Here is an 18,644-nt window from a genome sequence, read left to right as displayed (position 1 = left end):
CACCTTCAGCACATACACACTGTACCTATCCTTCTGCCACTAGCTGCCACCCCATCTCATCCACAGTGCCCTTCTACCTCTCCATTCTTTCTTCGCCATCGAAGGCAGCCCTTCCTTCTGCAAGGTCCCTCACACTGCTGAAACAACACTGCTCTCTTTGTTTCCAGTTCCCAAATGCGCGTAGCCACGTGCAATTAAACTGTCACAGAAAAGAAAATGTGCCGGTGCTCAGACTCAGACAACCTTCCTAAATGCTTGAAGAGCCAGTATGACATTTATATTAGCATACGTGTGTAAATATAGGAGCATCCTTAGTAAACCACAGGTCATCGGCAGGGCTTAAACCTCCCAGCTTAAGCATTACAGCCTCAGGTTCTAGCATCTGAGGTAGAGTCATTCCTTAGGTTACAGCAGTAGTAGGCTGTTATCTTCCAAGCAGCCCTGCTGTGAGACATACTTCATGAACACGTCATAGATTTTTCTGAAGACAGTGGGACAAATTCCAGTCTTGTTTCCAGTAATGTAAATCTGAACCCTGCTTCCCCAGTGCAAATCCACAATAAGTGAGGGAAGCAATTTACTGAAGTGAAATTGCTCCGAAGGTCAAGACATTATTCAACACAATCCCATGCATCACTTACATTCCTCAGGCCTCCCTTGCAGCCAGCCCATGCATAGTTTCTATATCACTTTATATCAGCCTAGAAACCAATAGAGTTAAAATTGAACAATACCCCAGTGTGGACCAGCTAAACTGTAAATTCACAGAAATGAGCTATAGCCATAAAAGGGCCTTTAAACCAGTATTAGTCATTTTTAGAGCCATGTATGTGCAGACCTGACAGCTGAATTTCACCCAAAATGTTCATCAAAGAAACTAAGACATACAATGATCTGAAACCCTGAAATTTTCTGAATCCAGAAAATTTGAGCTCACCAATATTCTGTTTTGGCATTCACATTTTGGAAATGTCACAGCCACTAAATCATCGATTATTTTCAAAGCAGCAATGGGATGTTTTATTTCAAAACTTAAATCTGCTCCATTTCTACAAAAGTAAAAATAAAAACTGAAGAACCATGAAAGTGTATTTCAGCTTCTGGAGTGGCTACATTTTCACTTAAATACATTTAATAAAGGTGACCAGATGCTTTGTGTTTCTAACTGCTTGTTCTGCATCCCAATAAAATGTCCCTGTTTTGGCTGCAATTGCAGATGATTCATTTTGAAACCCTGCCCAGCTGCCCTGACACAGCCAAGACCAGGCACAGTGAAAAAAACAAGCCATCTGTGCAAAAGAAGTGGGCTAGGGGAGTGCTTTGTCAGGAAAAGGCTCTGCCACTTCTTGGTCACTTGGCTTTTTAGTCATCCAACACACTAAATCTTTCTGTGCTCAATCTATTTTCTTTTGCTATCACTCCATGTTATTTATCTTCCTACCTTATCTGAAACCCTTTCCCTTGCTCTGCCTTATAAGTGTCCACTTAGGTCAAACACTTGTGTAATGTATGGTTTTTATCTCACTTTAATTCTGTGCAATTACATGTCACAATTGCTGACCCTTCACGCAGGCAGCCAAGCTCCACATTAGAAAAAAACCCCAAGATACAATTAATTTATGCCATCTCCAAATAATTAGCTTTGCCTGGGTCCAAGAGAGCAGCACTCCATTGTTTATGCTGCCAAAAGAGACACCCTTTATTCAGGAATAGCAATGCCCGCACACCCAGGTCTGGTACAATCCCAGAGCAAAGGTCTACCCTCATGCACCAATCCCCATAGCCTCAATAAGAGTCACGGAAGCATCTCTGAAGTCAGGATCGGGCCCAGATGAGCTACTTCATGTCTGGAGAGGGTTCTGGCCCCACTTCTGGGATCTACCGCATGCATCCACATTGCAACACTTGTGTGTCCCCCCTGCCCCAACACTGGAGTGTGCTGTGAAGCCAGCTCAGCAGGGCAGAAGGGGATCCCGGGCAGGAACCTAAGGTGACAGATTCTTACCTACTCTCCTTTACGCCCAGAATTTTCTTGCATCTGAAGAAACTATTGCAACTCAATTCATCTGGCATGTACATGAATGACAAATATACTTCAGAGGCAATAAATTAGCAATTTTAAAGCTTTACATCCCCTCATGGACTAATTGCCAGAGATTATAGTATATTATGAGAGAGCAATAATACTAATGCCTAAATATGCTTCAGTGATTATAGAGCTGTCCTCAATAACTAAGCTGTTTAAATGTCAATGCAAGAAGGCTCTTTATTATGAGATTAAATATTATTTTGAAGCAATGCAATAGGAACTTGCGAGGCTTCACCACTGCAGTAATGCTGTCTCAGAGCACTATATATATTGCACAAGCTATATATATTTTTTAATAATAGGTACAGTAAAAGGGTCCCAAAATATTTTCATGTTGTAAATTTGAATAGTATTCCTGGCAAGAAGGAAGCTCTCGGTATATCTTGATTTTACAGTTTCTATTAGCGTGCTGAAGACTTGATTTCTTCCTCTATTTTACATGGGTTTAATGGTGATATCTCTCCACTGTTTGAGTGGATTGGCTCCTGATTTCTATCAGTGTAAATGACTGGAGAATCAGGCTCCAAAATGGTATACTCTAAGATACTTGACCAAGTCAGGTCTGCAACAACCACCGATTCTGAGTGGCCGCCATCTACACAAGATGCTTACTGAGTGGTAGTTCATTAGTGGGCAGTAACTCATTAATACTGTGCAGTAGCATTGCGGGGCACAAACAGTGACACAACACTACTGTGCAGCAGTAACGAGCTATTGCGCAGTCAGTGTCACCAGGAAGTTGTGCAGGGATGCTACTGCGCAGTAACACCAGTTAGTAAGTGCAGTCATTTAGAACTTGGGTATGCAAGTCCTAAATGACTGCGTAGTAACAACTGCACAATCAGTGTCTCATGTAGACACAGCCAGAGAGAGCCAGACACCTCATTTGTGTGCACATACTTGTGAAAGGCTTACCCCATGTCATACACATGCACACACACATATTTCATTGCGAACGTTTCTACAAAGCAGACAGAGCACTCCAGTCTTCAAAGCCAGCTCAGGTGCAGACAGCTAAGAAAGCCAACAGTGGCTACAGCCCCTTAACCACGAAGATGGCGCCTGAAGATCTTCAGACCGTACAAGCCCTATAATCCCTCCACCACCCCCCGCCTTTCCTCCAGCCATCTCCTTGAAAGCCCAGGTAGGTCCTTGCATAGCTGCTGGCCACCAGTCTGTCGGCTGTTATATCTGGAATCTCCTTACGTTTCAACTATAGACATGCAGTTAAACTGGTGTTATGTTCCCTGATCCTCACCAGACAGATGCAAAGGGGTTGTGGCAGGCATGAGCTGTCAGCTTTAGGCTCCCTGATATCCCAAAATATTTCTTCATCTCAACCTGATGCATCAGGCATTAATACGTCAGGAACAGAGTTAGTTGCCATCACATAGTTGTAACAGACATGGGCGTAATTAGCATAACCCCCCTGTGGGTCCGAAGGCTTGGCTTTAGTGCTAATTATTGTGAAAAAACTGGGATAGGTCCCAATGGAGTAAGAAAGGCACCATGTGGAATGAATGCAAGGGTGACCAGCTCTCAAGGTTATTTAAACCTCAGGTACTGGAGTCCGTGGAACAGAGTAGCATGGTGGATAATTTGAACACCAATCCTCTCTTTAACAATTACAAGCCGCAACTGCGTGGGGGTGATTTCTACCATGTGCTGCCGTGAGTGAAGGAGGAAATGGTTTCTTACATCTGAGCTGGTAGTTTTTATTTTGGGCCAGATCCTAGTCCCATTAAAGGCCATCACAGAACTCCCATTAATTATAGCGACAGCTGGAGCAGGTTGGTTGTGTTCGGTATTTACAGCCCAGGTTCAGCCTGACACTGGAGCCTGGAGTTGAGTCTTGCTCTGGCTTCTGTCTCTTTTTTGCCTGTCACTTTGTCTGATTCCTTCTCCCTCAATCTTCCCTTCCGCAAGATGCGGAGAACCATACTTGTTTACCCCACCAGGGTGTTACGAGGCTAAAATGATGAAAGCGTTTAAAGTACTTTCTGATCCTCAGATGAAAGACACTGGGATACATATTCAAAAGGGGTATATACTTGATTATTATTCATACAGTTATTTAAATTCTTAATCTATTAAAAATAACCTATCACATTGTAACTAAGGAGGAATTTGCCGAATGGCTGATGGACCACTGGCTGTTTGTCTTTTTTGTTACATCTTGCTTCAAAATGCAAGCACTGCAGGGCGGGGGCCCATGCCTTTGTCCTTAACTAAAACCAACAATAATAACAATCAAATGACTAGCCCTAATGTTCAATAAATGACAACAGAAGAGAAATAGGCATTGTTCACAGGAGAATTGTGCTGACGTACCCAAGAACTGGGGAAAATAATATACCTACTGTCATCTTTGTGCATAAAATATTTGCAGAGAGATTAAACTCTTCTATAATTTTTGTTTGCAGGCACCTTGTGTTTACACCTGGTGATTTCCAGCTCTTACCATATATCCTGGAGCACAGGTGCATTTGCCTGTAATGCTATCACAATCTGCACCGTTCTGGCAGAGGCAGGTCAGCTGGCAGTCTTCACCATAGTATCCAGGAGGACAGGTTTCATTGCAGTACAGTCCTGCCCAGCCACCTTTGCAGCTACATTCGCCAGACAACGGATGGCAGCTAATGAAGAAAGACAGATATTAATGAGAGGTACATGTGAAAAAAAAGTTCCTCTGTGTAAATAGCGGGGATATCTTAGTAGCGAGCTCTGTAAAACATCTGCGGGAGTTGTGTTATAACCTCAAGAAGGCTGAACAGGACTAAGAGCAGTGAATAAAAGCTATGGGATACACAGAGGAAGGTGACACTTAATGTCAACTGGTGGTGTTATGCAGAGGAATTCAGAAAGTCTCAAGAAGCCAGTGATTTTACATACCATGGGGCGTGCAGTACAAGTAATATCATGAATATGAATTGGAACAGGACTGTAACTCAATATATCCCACAGTATTTCAGCAAGCTGTGGTCAGTTAAGAACGGGAAGGACCGGGAGCAATCTGAAGGTAACAAGATTACATGGGGTGGAAAGAGCAAGTCATGCTCCTGTGCAGTGATCAGGAAGGAAGGGAGATCTCTAAATGCCCTGATGTGAAGAGGAATGACTAGAAAGGGCAGAGCCTTGCAGCAAGGCCAGCTGGAAAGGAAAATATTTGGGACAAACTTTTCAGCAAAGACTTCACGGGATCCTCAGCCATGTCACCTGGCTCTTGGCAGAGAAAAGGTCCTGAAGGGGTGTAGGGCTGGAGTCCATGGCAATGCTGTGCAAAGCCATGACATGGGCCCTCTGAGCCTGGGGGATATAACACTTCAAAACACTTTGAGGGGTTTAAAAAGGAAAACGTGGGAAGCACTGAGCAGCTCATGTTTCCACAGAGCACCTGAGCCTCATGTTCATGATGGAGCCTTTGCATTAAGCTGGCAATACAAAGGGGCTGAAGTCTAGACGAGAATCGGGCCCCAAAGGGAATCAGGCGGCCACAGTACAAGTATCCTTTACTTTTTTGCCCCTGCCACCATGCAGAAGCCAGGGGTGCACCCTTGTACTTCTCACCTACTGGCTCTCTTTAGATCCTCTTAGAGCATCAGCCACCAAGCACGGGTTGCCCCTGGGGCTGTCCAGTGTACACCACTGGCAGTGTACACTCAGGACGGTGGGACCATACTATGAGTCCCCTTCCTAGTTCCCACCGTCAAAAGCTCTGTTTATCATTTCTTTATAGTTATTTGTTAGCCTGTCTCTATTTTGTGGATTTGATTGAATGAGATTCCTTATACCTGTAAAATTAATATCCTGGATGTTAATTTTCAAAGTAACCTCATAAAGCAGGGTCCTGAGAATTTTTGATGCAGTCATCAGTAGAAGAGATTAGTCACATATTGTTGTGACTAAGAATTATCAAATGTTGCCACTGTCATATGTTTCATCATAAATAGTGCTTTACTGACTAATTAAAACAATTCATCAGGATAACAAACTGCTGCCCATGAAATTCTTCTGACAAAGCATTCCCTGAAATTATGGTTGTTCACACAGCACCTCTTAACATTTAGATGAAAATAATAAAATCTTATTTTTTCTCCCCTTGCATCTATTAATCATTACCTAATGAGACCAGAAAGCTAAACATTAAAGAAATATTTTTTGGAGTGGATTTTTGGTTTCTCTGTTTTTGTTCCTACTGCACATATTATAAGGTTTCGCGAGTGCGGCATCTGTTGGCTAAATTAAATCTTTCAAAAGTAATATATGATCGCGGCAGTTGGAATCAGTCTATGACAATTCAATTGAAAATACCATACTCAGTAAGCATTTCTATGTCGAGGCTGGCTCTTTTATCAAAAAGGACAGCTTTTTTGCATAGGATGCAGGCTATTTATTAAGGACAATAACATCCCAAAAGGGAAGCTGCCTTTTTCCAGGACCTGTAAGAGAGTCAAAGGAACAAAATCCATCCCGGAGGGCTCTGAGCAGGGGGTGGGGCAGCCCTGTTTATGCTCTCTGGCTCTTCCATTACTAACCTAGAAGAGGGGCCATGACCTTGGCTGTGCCCTGCACAGAGGTTTATGGCTCCTGGCTTCCCAGTGGAGCAAAAATGTCCGTGCCTCAACTGCTAAAGTCCAAGTATATCAGAGCAGATTATTTTTTCCTCAGGCCAGGAACATGTACTGCTAAAGATGCTTCTAAAGGTCTCTCTCTCATGTTCTATCAAAGAGAACCACTAACACAAAACTGGAAAAAACACTCTAAATAAAATCTCAGGGTTTACAGTATTCATCTTTCATTCTGTGGCAGCAAGAACAGTAGGTGAATGTCCTACAGGGAATACCGTGCACTGAGCTAGCACATTAATGTTTGATACCCCTGTTGCACTGGTGCACACCTTCAATTTGTGGATGAGCTGGAGATTTAGATAGGCCCTGCACCGAAAGTCAAAGAACCAGAGATCTCTTTCTGATTCTATCTGACTTATTACATAACTCTGGCCAACTCACTTATCCCCTGTGTATTTCCATTTTTTCTTCAGTAAAGTGGAGATAATGATGCCTGCCCTTCTTTCATTGAGATATATAGTTAATAGCACCATAAAATATGAGGATGTTTATCATTACCACATTCATATTACTACTGAGGCACTAGAGCCTGTGATCTATCCCCAGGGATTCTAAGGTCAATGGAGTTGCATGTAAATAAAGTACTTGTTGTATGACTGGTGTCAGGGTATGTTAGGAATCTCCTTTTGTCCTTCCCTTCTTCTTTTTTGCATTCTGTAAGACGCCAATAAATTTCCAGGCTACAGACATATACACATATGTCATTTAATTTGCCACATATAGCAGTAGTTCATAGATTGTAAGTCCAGAAGGGACCTTGGAAGTTTCAAAGATTCATAGATGCTAGGGTCAGAAGGGACCTCAACAGATCATCAAGTCCAAACCCCTGCCTAGGCAGGAAAGAGTTGACCCCAGCCAGATGCTTATCCAGCCTTCTCTTGAAGACCCTCAAGGTAGTGAAGAGCACCATGTCCCTTAGAAGCTCATTCCAAATTCTGGCCATCTGTACCGTGAAGAAGTTTTTCCTGATATCTAGCCTAAATCTGCTCTCTGTCAGTTTGTGACCATTGTTCCTTGTTACCTCAAGAGGCGCCCTGGTGAATGGAGCCTCTCCGATCTCTTGCTGCCCCCCCTAATAAATTTGTAGATGGCCACAAGATCACCTCTCAGCCTTCTCTTGTGGAGGCTGAAAAGATCCAGGTCCCTCAGTCTCTCCTCACAGGGCTTGTCCTGTAAGCCCCTAATGGCCTAACCATATGAGTGGCCTCCTCTGGACCCTCTCAAGTCTATCAAAACTGGATGCAGTACTCCAACTGTGGTCTGAGCAATGCCGCATAGAGAGGAAGTATCACCTCCTTGGACCTATTCGTCATACATCTGCTGATGCAAGATAAAGTGCAGTTAGCTTTGCTGACGATTTGTCACACTGACGACTTATGTTCATCTTGGAGTCCACTATGGCTCCGAGATCCCTTTCCACTTCTGTGCTGCTGGGAGGGTCACTTCCCAGCCAGTAGACATACTGGATATTTTTGCACCTTAGGTGCAGCACTCTGCATTTGTCCTGTTGTACTCCATCCTACTGTGTACTGCCCACTTTTCTAACCCGTCCAGGTCTGCCTGCAGTCGTTCCCTACCCTCCAGTGTGTGCACTTCACCCCACAATTTAGTATCGTCCGCAAACGTGGACAGAGTACACTTCACACCCATGTCCAAGTCACTGATGAAGATATTGAAGAGCACAGGTCCAAGGACTGAGCCCTGTGGGACCCCACTACCCACATCCCTCCAGGTCAATACCAACCCGTCTACTACCACTCTCTGGGTGCGACCGCTAAGCAATTTGCCACCCACCGGACCGTGTAAACATCTATGTCACAGCCTCTTAATTTATTTATGAGAACGGGATGAGATACCACATTGAAGGCCTTGCTAAAATCCAAGATCATTGGGTCCAGCCCCCTGCACCAAGCAGTTCAATATGATACAACTTTATAGACTCTTTAGTTTCAATTTTAAACATTTTAGTTTCAAAGTAATGAATAATAAATTCCACTCAGTCAGAATGATGGGCACAGTTTCCCCCTTCTCAGTTTGAATGTATCCTTCAAGATTACCTATTCACATGACCCTGCCAGACTTGGTGGATTACATGCAAGAAATTTCTCTCTGCCAGCCACCAAGTGGAAATGAAGAAACCATTCCTATGTAAGAAGTGCCCCTCCTGGATGGGTAAGAGATTGTGAGACCTTTGAACAAGCCACAGAAGGCAGACTTACTAACATCTGCTTTTCAGCCTCCTACTGTTACTGAAAAAGCAACACTAACTGGCCTTTATGCTCTTGCATTATTTTTGGTGCTGCTTAGTATTCTAAGCGGAGTTGTTTCAAATGTTATAACTTAACATGGTCCCGCACATTTAGAAAGAGACGTGGAAAAGAAAGAATGGGCCAAAATGCATTCTGGAGCCAGGGCCAAGGAGCCACGTGGGGAAAAAGGATGATGTAAACTGCAAGTTGTCTCCCATACACAACCGCGGCGTGGTATCAATGCTGATCGGTGCCTGTTACTGTCATCTGGAAGTTCTGGGAGTCTTCTGTGCTCCAGTGCCCATGCTTCATCCACCAACATTTTTAGAGTGGCCACTCCCAAACTTCTGAGGCCCTTTGAAAAATGCCATCTCTCAGTTTTCACTTGTTTTTTGACTACAGAAAAACACGAGAGCAATTCTTCAGCTGCAAACAACTCGGAAAGCCCACAACAGGGAAAAATGTTTTGGATACTCTGGATCCCATCTGAAATCTCTGGGTTTACCTTGTGAGTCCTATTTGCACACCTAACACTGCTAAGATTGTGTGACACCCCTAATGCCCTTGAAAGGATCACAGGGCACCCCAGAGTGCCAGAGCAGCCTGATTCAGAATCACTGCTTTAGTGAATAAAGGATTGTACTAACAAACTGAACAAGGAAATGAGGTGGGTGGATCTGAAACAGAATTTTTGTGTGTTTTTTTTTTTCAGGGAAAACAAAAAAAACCCATTGCAGCTTGACTCCAGATGAATTTTTAAATTTGTTTTAGGGTGTTTTTTTTTAACCTTAAGTCCTGCTTTTTTAAATTTAATTCTATTTAGACACTAAAGTATCAGAACATTTTGTTCTAGAGATGTTGAAACAAATGTCTGGACTTTTCTGAAACTTGCTTCATTTTTTTTGTCAGCTGAAATTGATTTCTTGTGTCAACTGACTGTTTGCTGGGGAAAAAATGCCCAGCTCTAATTATTTTGCTATAGTGAGCATTAGCCCCAAACCTATTAATTATGTAATTTTTTTCCCTCTTCTTGATGCCCCTTATCCCTCCCAGATGCCCTTTAAGAAATGTCCTTCTGCTTTTAATGAGGCACAGTGGGAGTTCGCAAGACCATTGTGCTAGTATTCCAGCCATTACCCTGACTCCCAGGCCCATTGCAGTGCACAGTAGTTCAAGGGAAAATGTTATAGGACAAATCACATGGAGATTAGGACTGACATTTTTCACAGGTGGGGCAAAAAAGTTTCCCTCTGTTGGTCTCACCTGTTCCCAGGTGGCCACCACAGCACAGCTCCAAGAGACAGTGCATAGCCGCTGTGCAATGCAGAGGAATTGCAGCTCAACAAGTTCCAGGTCTCTCCTTGCTCTCCCTGTGCTCCCAGGGGGAAGTGACTGCTGCTCCACTGCCCAGAGCTCCAGTGCTCTGGAAGTCGGGGAGCTCAGGCCAAATTTCCACTCATTCCCTGCCTACTGCACATCTGGTCCCAGTGTCAAGGGGGCCACCCCGAACAGAAGAGGTTTCTTACTACCTTGTAACCCCTCTAGGTAGCCAAGTCACAATCTAGCTGTTCTGCAACAGAAGTGCCTTCAGGGTGTGTTGATGCAGCAGTTACTGGGGGATGGTTTTTGGCTCTGCAGGAAGCTGGAGTAGATCATCACACCAGTCTCTTCAGGCTTTAAAGTCTCTGCAAAAGAGTCTATGTAAAAGCTGACCCTGTACTTCATCCTGCCATCATAGGAAAAGCCCTACAGTTCAAGCTCACTGTCCAAGGACAGGACTGAATGAGATGACACTGCTAACATATGCCCAAGCAGCAGCCTCTCCCACCCCTTCCCTTGGATGATTTACAATATTATTCCAGATGTTTAAAGAATCAAAGCAACAAGCCACTGACATGGATGGGCTTTTTTTTTTTTTTTTTGGAACTAGGTGGCTGTCAGAAAGCCACTGGAAAGCAATGGTCCCAGAAAAGATAAAAAATAAAACAGGGGAAACTGTGCTATGTGGGACCAGGTAGAAAATCTGGAAAAAGATCTGTTGGAACACCGAGTGTCTTTGAAGAAGGTCATTTTCTATCAACTCTGACTTTCCTCGGTGCAGAAATGCATAGGGCTCTGACGAATTCATTGAAAAGTGGAAGGCTGAAATACCACAGACGAATGAAAGAGCATTTACAGATCTACAGCTTCCTGATATCTCTTTGTTCCATAACAGCCACGATAAGATGCAAGTAAAAGACAGATTTTATCACTGGAGAGACTGGTCTCATTTATTAAGGACTGTGAGATACCATCTTAGCAGAGGATGCTGGCAGTGAGCTGATGGAGCAGAGATGGAAGAGGAAGCACTGGCTGGACAGCACCCTAGAGTGAGTGGATCAGCTGTACGCAGTGTAAGCAAACACGAGAGGATGAAAGCTGAAAGATGCCTGGGTTCCCTAACACTTTGAGTCCATCTGAAAGCATGTCATCCTCCTCTCCAAACTGTTCATGTTAGTTTGTCCCCTCAAAACTGGATCTTTTAGTCAGTTCAACCCACCCCACTCCCTCAAAAAAAACATCTTTCTAGTCCCTCACAATGAGCTCTTCTTTCCTATAAGGCCAAATCTTTAATTTTTCTCCCAGAAGAGAAGCCCCAATGATGCCAGCAGGCCACTGGCCAAGTGCTATCCAGCCGGGTCATGAACATGTGCCTGCTGCTCTGCATCTCAGCTATCCTCAGGCCCCTTCTGATTGAGATTCCAGCCTTACCCTGTAACGTGGAACTCAGCTCACGTATTAGCTCTGCTGCTGAGTGTGATAGTCTCCATTAGGACACACAAAGTACCGGGGAGCTGCAGGACCCTCATCCTACCAGGGGCTGAGAGCCTTTGCAGAGGTGCTGCCCACCTTTGGCTATGTCTATAATATTCAACTGCAGCATCGGGTAGCACCATACCAAAATGCACCGTGCTGCTCTTTGGAAGCTACTTCCCAAACAGGGAGCAGCATAGCCCTCAGTGTGGTACAGTAAGAATTCCCCTCATCTTCCCCTCCATGCTCAGAGGCAAGTCCTTCCCTTTCCCTTCCCCCCCTCCAACCCCCAACCACTGCCACCGCTGTCTCTGGCTGTCCTGGAGGCAGGAGCTGGGGGAACTCCCCAGCCACCCCTGCCTGCTCCGGCTCGGCTCAGTGCAGAGTCAGGCTCAGGCAGGGATAGCAGCTGCAGCAGGTGCATTGCCCCTCCCTGCCCGGCCTCCTGTGTTCTCTGCTGGCCTGGGAGCAGGTGCAGGAGAAGGGAACCTGACCACTGCTGCCGCTGTCTCTGGCTGAGCCTGGCCCTGTGTGCAATCCAGCTCGCATAGGTGCTGACTCATGCACCCACCAAAAAAAATTAAAGGATGCTCAGCACCTACAGAGCCACAGTTGCACACATTAAAAAAAACAAACCCCCCAAAACATGAAGCAGTGCGTTACTTCAACCCGGCTCTGCAGCATCTGTAAAGACTGTGTGTGCTTCAGTAGGGCTTTTTGTCACTTTTAGCTAAAGCTGATTCTATCAGCTATGAAATAAAAGTGCCAAAAAAGCCCCACTAAAGCTGGGCTGCTGGGTGATGCTGCGATGGAGCGGTGAACATGCCCACATGGGCATGGTGCAATGTGGCAGCAGAAAGAATCCAGCACTGTTACTGGAGAGCAGACCTATAACTCTGGCTGTCATCAGAATCATCACCTGTAGCTCCTGGAGCGAGCTGAATTTCAGAGAAGTGAAATCTTAGCGCTCGCTGTGGAACTTGAAGCCAGCTATTCCAGATGAAAGATCACCTGTTTGTTTTCCAGACTGAGATGGATAGAGTCTATCTCAGACACAGTAGCAGATTTTGCCTGAAGTATTTTTTTGTGCAGGAATTAAGTGGTGCCACTTGCATGCCTAATTGGGCAGCTTGCGTTTATATGTTAGCAGGCTGCAAGACAGGCGAGGTAGGTCTGTCATCATCAGCAAGACAGTCAGGTCCCCACTAGTCTGGTTTAAATTGAAGAATGTCCGCATCAAGGGCATATTTGCTTGGGCATCAATTATCCCCACCTCTCTGTGAAGGCTACGAAACCCTGGATTAGCTGTGAATGTTGAACAGGCACAGACAGGAAAACAGGAATCAGAGCAGGAAGGAGAGTGAAAAAAGCCTTTTCATTTAGCAGTGTGAACCCCGGCATCCTCCTACTCTGTCATTTCCTAGCTGAAAGGGATCAGCTCACAGCAGTCTTTGGTTAAATGGCAAGAAAGAGATTGGTGGGACAAAGGAAGAGCCCAATGCTGGATCGTGACAAGCATTTCCCTCAAACAGGAGCTCAGGGCTTGGGCACCGCAGTGGTGAGCAGTACAGCACCTAGCTGCTTAAAGGCCTTGGCCCCAGAGTGGAGTCCACAGTCTCTTAGCTCTCAATGCCATGCGTGGGGAGTGTGAGAAAGGGGTTCCCAGGTGCTGCCTGGGCAATCACCTGTAGCTGGTCTGGCCAACTTCTAAGTGGTTGGGGTGCACATTTCAAGGGCAACATGCTGTGTGGGTGCTCCCCCAGCACACAACACCACCTAGGCTGCTCCCTAGCCCACGCTCCCAGCTCCCTGGCTGCATCACTGCACTGTGGTGCTCAGGTCCCCAGGCTGGGGACTCCCCCAGCCCTCTGGGTTGTGTGGTGCCCTGCTGCACCGCACTGTCCCCTGTGGTGGGGGCAGGAACCAGAAGCAGGAGAAGGGAGGGGAGCCTGGAGACACCAGCTGCTGCCAAAGCTGCAGCAAGCATCCCTGTGGGAACCTGGGGACCACATATTAATCCCATGTGGGCTTTGAACGGGAGAACCCTCACCTACGGTGAGTGAGGGGACATGCTGAGGACAAGGCAATTCAAATGCCATCTTGCTCTCTAATTGAGTTGCCAACCCTCAACTACTGGTATGTGCCTAAGTCTTTTCATTCAAAAGCAGCTCAGGAGCTGAAGGAAGGGGAGATGCTGATGGTGCAAGAGCCTGGTGGTCAGAGCAATTGCCCAGGAAATGGGAGACACAGATCCATGTCTCTCCACCACTGATGAGGGTTCAAACCCACATCTTCCACTCCTATTTGGGAGAAGGGAGCGATCATGCTCTAAGCTCCTCCCTGCTGGGGCTGTTCCACTTGGCTTGGAATAACGAAACATTTCTTTGGTACAAGGGAGGGAAAAGAGTCCCTGCTTAGAGGGCACTGTGGGTACCGCACGTTAGACAGTCAGTGGATCAAAGACATTTGCAATCCTTGGAGCAAGGACTGGAACTCAGCCCCTGCCCCTGCAGCCTCTAGGCTGGAGAGTCACCTTCTTGTTCTCTTTTCACCTCTGGCCTGGTGAGTTTTTAACTCCCTTCTGCAGAACACAATTACTTATTGCCTGGTAGGGGGAGATGAGGGCTTGAATCCCCTCAAGCAGAGGAGGGACTTGAACCTGGGACTCCTACATCTTGGGTGAACTGCCTCTACTGCAGAAAGGGGGGCACCTCCGTCAGCCCTTTTCCTCCTTTGCCTGTGGCTGCCAAATCATTTTGAAAGACCATGCTTACTGCCACTGGGTTTTGGGCAGAGCCACATCCTGTAGGCATGTGTTAGGCTGTGCTCAGAGCTCATGCATGCACCTACTTTGGGGAGAGTGATGGGATTGAGCTGAGAGACTGGCAACTGAGCCACTCAGTCCTGTCAAAACAGATTTTGGGCACATGAAAAAGCAGAATTTTAGGCTTCAGGGGAATTTTATAACGTGAAAACTTAGGCGTGAGCAGGGTTTGTGCAGCAGTACTGAGGATTGCACATCTGGATAGATTTACAGTTTACTGCAGGATGAAAAGGCGCTGCTCTGTGGTACTGCCGGTGTGCACTCACTCACTCCACAATCCATGGAAGCTAACTCATGGTAACTTACCTCTTCCATTATGGGCTAAGCCTCCTACTTGCACCCCCAGGCAGCTCACATGCAGCAAAGCCCCACTTCCTTTTATCTCTTTGTTTGAAATGAATGCAATTGACTTTGCTTTGAGGTTTTGAGGTGGGCAAACGTTCTGGGATTCAGTTAAATAATTCCCTTTAATACAAGCATCATGTCGCTTGTGTGTCCACACCCTTCGGTGCCTAAATGGAGCCTACCCTTTTGTGGATCTAGCCCCCAGTGACTGGAACCTTGCCAGATTGGTTCCTGAAAGAAGCAAAAGGGAATAAAACATTGAGATCTGACCTTTCCAGTGAGGCTTATTCCATTTTAGGTACACTTCCCTGATATTTATTTTCCTGAATATTTTACGCATGCACATACTGAATGAAGAGCAAAAATAGGCCCCTACGAGAAGAGGAGATATGTCTATTTTGACAATGTTGACTTCATTGCAGAGCTGTATACTGACTTGGGGATATTGATTTCAGTCTATTTATACATCTGCCTCAAGTGTTTTCAACAAGGTAATTTGCCAGGAGACATAAACTGAGGCAAATTAGGTTTCATTTTGAAAGTCTGCTTGAAGTCCATAGATTCAACATGAAATTCCATGTCGTAAAAAAGATTCAGAGAGATGGAGGCTAGTAATACATCCATGTTTTTTAACTTTAGTCGGTAACTGTTTTTTAAACAAGACTATATCTGTTTTTTGAAATCATCTAAAAGTGAAATGACTACTGTAAGGGGTAGAGAGAAGTAGTATGCCACGTTAGTTTGAAGTCAGGCAGAGATCAGGGTGGCACCTTAGAGACTGACTGATTCCTTCAGAGGGCCATGAGTTTTAGTAGGTGACGCCTACTTTGTCACATGCCATGAAGGTCATAAGTGTTAGGTATGTATATACAAGGCCTCATATTATGACCCTTTTCTGAGAGCAATTCTTGCTTACTTGAGTAAAGGTTATAGGGCCAGGCCATAGGTGTGTGTGTGTATGCAAGACTTCAATGGAATTACTCACATGTTTAAACTTAGATACATACTGAAGTAGTTTGCTGAATTGGTTCCAACCCTATCATCATTTAAATGAAAGGCAATAATTCAAAGGAGATGGACTAGGCCTTAATTAAAATTACAAGGAGAAAGGGGTGGGCTCATATGCAAATTTTCCCTGTAGTTTTTACTTGTGTGTACTAGTTCCTCTACTGGTATAAAATATGATGTACTTACCTGAGAGTGTTGGTTATGTGACAAGGACATTTCTTGCTGCATTTCAGGCCATAAAGCCCTTCTGGACACATCCTTTCCTGGCAATGAATCCCTCTAAATCCAGGGTCACACATACATGCTCCATTTATATGGTAACACTTTGCCCCATTTTGACAGTTGCATTTTTGAGTGCACTGAAAGCCATACATGCCGACGGGACATTCCTCCTGACACCTGCAAAGAAATATGGGAGGCACAATGAAGTCAAATGCTAAATATAGTCTAGTCAGTTTATGACTTTTCCTGGGAATGTTTTTGCTGATGTATTAAGCATAAAATCATAGGTCATTTATTTAAGTAATGTACCAAACTGATGAAATCATGAAGGTGATGTGTTATCTTAGGCATGTACATTTCTGTTAACCCAAAGTGTATTAATCTCTGTCCAATTACATCTTGCAATATTTCCATTAATCAATATTATATTAATTAACAAAACGAATGCAGTGTCACTCCCTAAATAATTTCACATATGTATTTTGAAACACACTTGTTCAGATTACTTTTTGCCTCATTGTAGAAGGACCTTAGATGAATACCCTTCCTTATGGTGGTTAAAAGAGAACTGCATGCAATTAAACAATATTAAATAAGATGATCTGTGACAAAGAATGATTTTTCTTTCCCTTAATGCTATAGTTGCATCTGTTTTATGCCAGTAGGAAAACTGGCTCCCTGTCTCATTCCATACATTCTGGGTAAATGCAAAACTGTCCTTTTATTACTGGACTGATGGTCACCATTACAAAATCTTAGGATAGGTAGTTTCTACCCCGATTTGTGTACTTCTGTCTCCAGAACTACAAACATCTATCATACACAGACAAATGGAATGGGAAACAGATTTTTTTTCACCACATCTTAATCACAATATTTAAAATATTCCCCTCTTGACTGCACTCTTGGTGAAATATATTCCAAATGCTTCATTCCCTTTTTCTGTAAAAGCAGTTTAAGGCTGTGTGTAGACGAAACAACAGGCATATGTGCATGACACTTTAGGGTGGGCTAAAATCCTTTTGCACTGCTTTAATGGTGTCAGTGTTTGCGCACATTGGTGGCATATTGCTCATTAACTACAGCCACTGTAGCAAATTTGGTGGTCTAATGCACAAAAACTCCAAGGAGTTTTAGTTTGTTGCCCTACAGCTGTGGAGCGAAGCACTGGGCTTCGTGCAGCTCAGGGGCTCTGCAGGAAGCCCATGCAGGCAGCCTGGCAGCAGCCCAGGAAGGCAGGCTCCACCCAAGAGAGGGTTAAAAAAAAGCAGCAAGCACGATCTTTTTTCCCCCCTTGAGCCTGCCTGCCTGCCTGAGCTGCGCAGGGCCCAGTGCTTCCCTCCACAGCTGCCCCCAGGGACAGCTGGAGCCAAGTGTCTGCGGGTGGGTGCTGCCTGAGTGGGGGCTGCCACTGCTGCGGAGGAAAGCACCCCCCACCCCCCACAGCCCAGGCACCACTCGTCCCACTGGCAGCTCACCTTTCTCTCCCTGCCGCCAGAGAGGCAGGTAACTCGGGTGTGTGCACGACACGGGGGTTTAATAGGCCCTAAATTGAAGCAGTGTTTTTAAAAACCTCCTGCATCAATTTAGGGCCCCCATTTGGTCTACACACGCCCTAAGTGATTGGAGTATCTCCCAGTGGAAGAGGCCAACTAAAGTCCCAAAGAATGGAACTGCTGCGCAATTCACCAGCTTCCAAATCCTGCCAGGTGTCACTACCTCAGTTTACATGATCCACCACGGAGAACAGCTATGCTTTTCCAGTTCAAAATAAAAAAAACACCCTTATCTCCTAGCTACCAGATATTGGAAATGGCCTATCAGCATTAATTTAATCCCACACATTGATTAAAGTGTATACTGTAAATGCAGCTGATAGAACCAACTGTTAAATGTCTTTTTGCAGGTCATTTCACAGCTGGCAGGTGAGAGTTAGTACGATGCTCAGTAATAAAAGATTAATGTGCAATGCAAGCCTGGTGAATTGCAAGGAAAATGCTCAGTACATAAGAGGAGAAATTACTGTTGCAGCCTCAGATGAATACGTTTCCCCCCAAAATAAATAAATAAAGTCAAAGGCATAAGCTAGTGACTTAATTGCAGCGAACATCAGCATGGCTGCCAGTTGCATAATTCAAGTTCAGGAGTTCACTGGGGATCCAAAGACAGAGAAGCATGTCAGAAATGGCACTGAATGAGCCCAAAGAGTCACTCCGAGCATGGCATTGGGTCCTAGCCCTGCTATCCTCAGTGGTCCAACTGCAAATGCAATAGCCAACAAGGAACTTAAAAAAAAGCAACTGAAACACTTAAAGCAAATGAAATGCAATGAAGAACATATTAAGATATCTTATGTCTCCATTACCACATGCAGCTCTACTAGTTAGCAGGAGAGTACTGTACTCAACAAGATGAATACTTAGTCAATAGTGCACTATATCATTCTATATTTATAGAAGATGAAGCATTACATAGCAGGGGAAAAA

The 18,644-nt window shown here is 44.8% G+C and overlaps 1 protein-coding gene across 8 annotated transcripts in view; it reads right to left on the bottom strand.

Moving 5' to 3' along the window:
• MEGF11 (multiple EGF like domains 11) overlaps window positions 1-18,644 on the bottom strand; it is a 416,852-nt gene that overhangs the window by 100,675 nt on the left and 297,533 nt on the right. For all 8 annotated transcript variants that reach the window (XM_090028981.1, XM_090028982.1, XM_090028984.1 and 5 more), the window contains 2 exons: window positions 16,123-16,335; window positions 4,551-4,725 (listed from right to left, as the gene is read on the bottom strand). In XM_090028981.1, coding sequence (XP_089885107.1) covers window positions 4,551-4,725; window positions 16,123-16,335 — 388 coding nt within the window. The remainder of the gene's footprint in view (window positions 1-4,550; window positions 4,726-16,122; window positions 16,336-18,644) is intronic.

This window comes from Crocodylus siamensis, chromosome 15 (assembly GCF_052110815.1).
Source record: "Crocodylus siamensis isolate JL-2025a chromosome 15, ASM5211081v1, whole genome shotgun sequence".
In the NCBI taxonomy this organism is placed as follows: domain Eukaryota; kingdom Metazoa; phylum Chordata; order Crocodylia; family Crocodylidae; genus Crocodylus; species Crocodylus siamensis.
Note: the sequence above shows the minus strand (reverse complement) of the source record. Positions and strands in the feature narration are given on the sequence as shown.